The sequence below is a fragment of the Phoenix dactylifera genome, chromosome 17 (genome assembly GCF_051530095.1).
Source record: "Phoenix dactylifera cultivar Ajwa chromosome 17, Ajwa_hap1_PhDact_Kaust_v1.1, whole genome shotgun sequence".
NCBI lineage: Eukaryota > Viridiplantae > Streptophyta > Magnoliopsida > Arecales > Arecaceae > Phoenix > Phoenix dactylifera.
In genome coordinates this window covers 18,706,943-18,712,942 of record NC_143206.1, presented here as the reverse complement: position 1 = coordinate 18,712,942, position 6,000 = coordinate 18,706,943, and the positions used below count along the sequence as shown (strand labels likewise).

Genomic DNA, 6,000 nt, shown 5'->3' with positions numbered 1-6,000 from the left:
CCAGGAAGGGGACGTTCAAGGTCGAGCCCTTTTCCTCGGCATAATTTGGCAAAAGTTTGATTCGGCGGAGTTAAATCAGGGCCATCCGTAGCCGGTAGCGGCTCCCGCTCGCATGGTTCTTCTGACGTTCCCTTACCGAACCCATAACCACCCACCGTCCGGCATTAATTCACCTGTTTTTCTGTTTCCAACCCAACAGCTATCAGTCCCCTACCCACAGGCAACTTCCCTCCTCCCCAAATTGTTCCTTCTCACGCCTCTCCTCTCTTTCCCTTCTTTATCTTAAAAGGTGGTACTTGGAAGTGGGCTTTCTCACGCTCCCTTGGTTGCTGGTGTTCAGAGATGGGCATATTCTCTCTCGTGACGGGGTGGCCCGGCTCCAGCGGGTTCGGATCCGCTTCTACTGCGGAGCAGGTAGCCGAAGGGATCGACGCCAGCAATCTCACTGCCATCGTCACCGGTCCCTCTCTTGCTCTCTCTCCTTCTCTATTTTCAAAAACTCTCTCTTGTCAAATCTTGATGGTTGTTCGAGATTTTTTTGGTGGTTTCTTGGTTGATTCTTTCTTCTTTTTTTTTTTAATACTTTGTCCTTTCGTGGTTTTTTGCTTGGGAGCATGAGCAGATTATAATGAAACTTTCGGAATGCTTTTTTGTTTTCTCGTGGATTTTCTTTCTCGGTTCGGAGGTCGCTCTTCTTTTATGGTCGTATATGGCTCCAAGGGCTACGTTTTTTGTCCGCGTATTCTTTTCCGTTTCCAGAAAAAAAAAAATCGTAGCGAGCCAGTCGCTTTCATTAAGAAAACCAAAGTAGAGATGGATGACGTGGTGGGCAATTTTTTTGTTTTAGCGTTGGTACAGCGATGAGGTTCGTCAATTCATCATGCTTGTGTTTGTCCTCTTCTAGGACTGGGAGGGATGGCGACTTTACTACTTTTATTTGTAGACGTCGCTTACGGGGTTTTTACTTGGGATCTGTCATGGGTGATGTATTTGCGTTTCATTCACTTTTATCTTCCTATCATTTGCTTGTTGGTTGACCAAAAAATGAAATATAATGGAATTTCAGTTGATGACGGACTTCTGAATTTAATGATAGGTGGGAAGAAGTATACCTCCTGAATTTAAACTGACATCGGCCCAGCGCCACAATTTAAACTTTATCTCTCTGATTTTACTCTTACCAACCATCATGAAGGCGGCCTCCATTGGTTATTGTCGGCGGGTTTCCAACAATAAGTGTTTAGGACTCATGAAGCATTTTAGATCTTCTCATTGCTCGAATTGGTTGGCTCAACGAGCCTCCTGCGGAAATGTGTTTGGCCGCTTGATTAGTTATATGCCTTCCAGTTAGATCATAGGTTTTCTATTACCATTTGTGTTGAGATTGTATATGTGTATTTGTATGCGATCCAGGAGGAGCAAGTGGGATTGGTGCAGAGACTGTGAGAATCTTGGCACTTCGGGGAGCCCATGTCGTCATTGCAGCAAGGAACATGGAGGCTGCAAATGATACAAAGCAGCTTATCCTCAAAAGCAATCCGGCAGCTAGGGTGGACACTTTGAAGCTTGATCTTAGCTCATTAAAGTCCGTGCGATCATTTGCAGATAAATTCATATCGATGGATCTTCCTCTTAACATCTTAATGTAATGCCTGTTGTTCTTATCATATGAAGGGTGTTTCCTTCCTCTGAACCAGATCTTTATTTCTTCATTTTAACTGTGTTCTTACATAAGTATTAGATGAGACAGTTCATTGTCTCTGAATGTTAAAAAGTTTCATGATGCTCTTTTTAGGATCTATATTGAACTAAAATTTGATGGTCTCTTCATTGTATATTTCAGAAACAATGCTGGTATTATGTTCTGTGCGTACCAACTTTCAGAGGATGGAATAGAGATGCAATTTGCCACCAATCACCTTGGTAATCATACATTACCCAGATCTGGTTGTATGATCTCTACTTTCAGTTAAACTTAGCAACTACTGTTTTGGAAATAGTCATCTGCTGATCTTTTTTGATGTATCTTTACAATTTTGTGGAGATTGTAAATTTTCCTTGCATCATCTAATGTGTAAACTTCTCCAGTTATATCTCCTTCGATGCTTAATGTTTGTTGGATCGGTCAATTTATTTCCATCAGGTCACTTTTTGTTAACCAACCTTCTTCTTGAGAAGATGAAAAGCACAGCAAGGAAGACAGGGATCGAGGGTCGCATTGTAAATCTATCGTCTATTGCGCACCTTCATTCATATGATGAAGGAATACGGTTCGATAATCTTAATGACTCAGATGGGTATGCCACTGCTTAAAACATTTAGTTGTAGTTTATACATCTATAAATCTATATATATGCAGCAGTATGCGGGGAATCATATTAATAGGAATCTTGGACAAGTAGCATTTATCTGATGGAGAACAATAGTTTTAAAGTTTATCCACCTAAATTTGGTGCTTATTCCCTGTGTTATCAGATACTCTGATAAAAAGGCATATGGCCAATCAAAATTGGCAAACATATTGCATGCAAATGAGCTATCAAGACGCTTGCAGGTACTAATGCTTCTTATTACAGTAATATATACTCTCCTTTCTCTACATTTCAATCAATGTTTGCAGTGGATTCCCTGTTTTGTGATCCAGTGAGTTCATGTTTATATAAAGAAATGCATGATAAAGAAAAGACGTAAACTGCCTTCCCATCATGACATGAGATTCTGTTGTGCACTACAGAAGTAAATTTTCATAATCCATATGTAGTTTCTTCTCTTACATAAGTTTTTTGATATCTAGAATTTGCATCTTTGTGCAATACAAGAGAAATGATCATCTGGGCACACTAATCTTAAATGGAACTGACACCAGTTCAAATGAGTCGAACACAAATTTTACTCCACGCGTTTGATTCTCTGAAGCTGGTCAATCATTTGACGGAAAGGTCATGTTCGTAAATTTGTGCTAATAGAGAGCAACCATGCCTTAAAACTTCTTGTTGCACTGCAGACTTCTCAATAGAAGCAACTCAATGAGAAAGTGTACTGTAATGCGGAGGCTGGTTCGGTGTTCTCAATGGCTGTAAATGTAGCACGCCTGTAATATATATACTTGCAGGGAATGGTGCTTAACAACTGTGCAGATTAGCCATGTTATGCATTCCAGGGTGCTCTGTTTGACTTATATTGTCCGTGTCAAGCAAAAGTCTAGGCATTATGTCCTTATGATTTCACCATATGTATGTATTTTATTGGCTGGTTAGCTTGGTATATGGAATGCATATTCTGCCTTTAATCTGCATCTCAGGTCTCCAGTAACATATAGCTTGTTAACCTTCCATGAAGATGATATACAAATTTCCACATTTTGCACAACAGGAAGAAGGTGCAAATATTACTGTAAATTCTGTCCACCCGGGTTTGATCGTGACATCTCTGTGGAGGCATTCTTTTTTTCTGATGAGTATGTTTATTAGTTCATCATATTTAAATCTTCGTAAAGCAGCAACTTGTTTAAGCCTGAATAACCTTCATTTTTTTGCCTGAAACTGGTTGTTATCTTGCAGGGGTTCTGAAACTATTCACTAGCATTTTTTGGAAGAATGTGCCACAGGTATGCAGCCAATTGTTTGCTAGGCTAATGACATAAGAAAGTTTCATTTTCCATAACATCACAATTAAATTGTAGATAAAGTTCAAATTTGATCCACATTGTCCATAAGCTGGTTGTTTCTACCTGTTTTTTCAAAGATTATTCAAAATGGAGGTTGAATTTGTCCAACACTAGGTTTAGGTTTTTCTCATCTTTAGTAGTCAATCTCTTACCGAGTACAGTGCAGCTGCTGAGCATGCAGGTCCATAAATATCTTGAAATGCAATATCTGAGTTACTCTTAAGATCAAGTTTAAGAAAAGCTTCTCATTTAGCATCAAGCACAGTGACCATCATATTCATATATACATATTAAAGATATCATGCTATTTATGGTACATCCATGCCATTCGCTCGTCAAAATTTGGTTATGACTTTCATTTGGTTCATGAAGGAGATTCTGTGTATGGAACTTGCTCATTAAATTAAATATACAATGAAAATGTTTGATTTTATAACCAACCCTTCTCAGAGAAACTATAGTTTGTGGTAAGAATGTTGGACGATCCACAGGTTGGCATGAAAGTAAGCGGAGCATAAAAGATACGGGGGATAGAGTAGCAAACATGGACAACGAAGGTTGGAGGTGGAACTAGTAGAGAATACACTGGCCCTGTTGAGAACACAGAGGGCCAGAGTATAAGTTATTAGGAAGAGCGCGTTGTTAAAAATGAGCAGCGGGGATTATTGAAGAAACTTCTCTTTATTGGTGAAGTTGGTTCTTCCAAATAAGAGTCTAGGAAAAATAGGCCCCAAATAATGAATACCAAGGGGATTGAATCAGGAGTTCTATTATTTGTGCGTTTCACTAGCATCATCCAGCCTGGGACTTTCGTACTGCCTTCTCCTGCATGTATTGAAAATCTTTGACAAGGTAAGGGCCTGTTTGGTACTCTTGTTTTTGTGTTTTGTGTTTTGTGTTCCTCACACATTAGTGTAATATGGTATGGAGATTGATATTGGAGACAACATTTACATGGAACTTCTTCCCTTCCTTGCTTTTATTTTCACTTGAAAGCAATAAATTTTTGCTGCCAAAAGATCTTAAGAGTTTACGAACAGGGTTTCATGACACATATTTGTTCAGTCTAGTTCGTTGTTTTCATGGGTTTTTGAGAACAAAAACACAAGGCAAAAGCAATACCAACAGGACCTAAATTGTTCATGTATGAGTATCACTACAATTAGTTTATATTTGATTTGAGTTGAGGCATTTTTCTATATCATCATCTGCTCTTGGGATAAGACCTGTTGGCAAAGGTTGATAGAACTCTACACGAGTTTTCCACACATTGCTTCCGTCAACAGAAAAGATGGCCTTGCATTACCTTCTTGTCTATGTTAAAATATTCTTCAAATGACTCCCATCCATTCTTTCAAAATAGAAAGGGAGCAAAAAGCAATAGGAGATAACAAATAGGTTAGAATTACAGAGAGAGCAATATCTCACCAATCGGGACCACCCTGACCAAACCTGAAATGTAGAATTTGAAGCGTTAATGCAAGTTTACATCGGTGCCCTCCCGCTAGCAGAAAATTTTTATTTCATTAGTAAGGTGAATGGCAGTAGTTATATGCTGACTTGAATGGTGCATCTTTGCAGGGAGCAGCTACTACATGCTACGTTGCGTTGCATCCGAGTCTCAAGGGTGTGACAGGGAAGTATTTCCTTGATTGCAATGAGGAGAAGCCTGGTATAATGGCCGGAGAAGAAACCTTGGGCAAAACGCTCTGGGACTTGAGTGAAAAGCTGGTCAATTCAGCTCAGTAAGACCTAGTAAGATCGGAACTAAGAGCATCCCCTAGAAGAATTATAGTGCTCCCTTGGTAATATGGTGTAGGGCAAAATTAGTTTTCCCCTTAATTCTGTTCTCTCTTTTACCCGTTTGTATGATGGGTGCTGCATTAAAACAATTAGTTTTAGTTCCTGGGCTTTGCACGTTAGCGCAAAATTTTGCTGTACTAATTGTTTTCATCGCCAGACCACATTGAAACAGAATTCAGATGTCGATATGTGCTGAAATGGCGAATTTCAAGTAACATGCAGCAGATTCCTGTACCCAAAAATAATTCCCCATCCTACAAGGCCTAAGAACCATCAGGAATCTCCTCTGATGCATTTGATGGTAAACCCTTGGTTCAACAACAAGACTCCCCAAAAAGTAATAACCCTCTCATGAATCAGTAATTGCCACGAGATGCAGATCTTTAATAAGGAGTTGCTGAGATAGAAAAGTTACTAAGAACTTTACTATGGAGTTACTAAGAACTTACAAGCATACAACTGTATGATTTTTTTTTTAAGATAAAAAGGCACGTTCATATGGCATGCAAAAGAACAGTGTTAGAGAAGAT

The 6,000-nt window shown here is 39.3% G+C and overlaps 1 protein-coding gene across 2 annotated transcripts; it reads left to right on the top strand.

The window, feature by feature from the left end:
• Positions 1-207: 207 nt before the first annotated feature.
• On the top strand, positions 208-5,776 carry LOC103722136 (short-chain dehydrogenase TIC 32 B, chloroplastic-like). Of its 2 annotated transcripts, none has more exons than XM_008812580.6 (8): positions 208-460; positions 1,414-1,645; positions 1,844-1,923; positions 2,144-2,297; positions 2,476-2,554; positions 3,373-3,457; positions 3,561-3,607; positions 5,249-5,776. In XM_008812580.6, exons 1-8 carry the CDS (start codon positions 343-345, stop codon positions 5,414-5,416), a joined length of 963 nt encoding a protein of 320 aa, XP_008810802.3. In that variant the 5' UTR covers positions 208-342; the 3' UTR covers positions 5,417-5,776. The 2 variants fall into 2 exon arrangements, with proteins under 2 accessions (XP_008810802.3, XP_038989017.2); XM_039133089.3 differs by lacking the exon at positions 5,249-5,776 and adding an exon at positions 4,159-4,325 and having other exon boundaries at positions 216-460.
• The last annotated feature ends 224 nt before the right edge of the window (positions 5,777-6,000 follow it).

Coding starts and splice junctions, on each gene's coding strand:
- LOC103722136 (XM_008812580.6), top strand. CDS start 343: ATGGGCATATTCTCTCTCGTGACGGGGTGGCCCGGCTCCAGCGGGTTC. Junction 2,298..2,475: donor AATCTTAATGACTCAGATGG/GTATGCCACTGC, acceptor CTGTGTTATCAG/ATACTCTGATAAAAAGGCAT. Junction 2,555..3,372: donor AGCTATCAAGACGCTTGCAG/GTACTAATGCTT, acceptor TTTGCACAACAG/GAAGAAGGTGCAAATATTAC.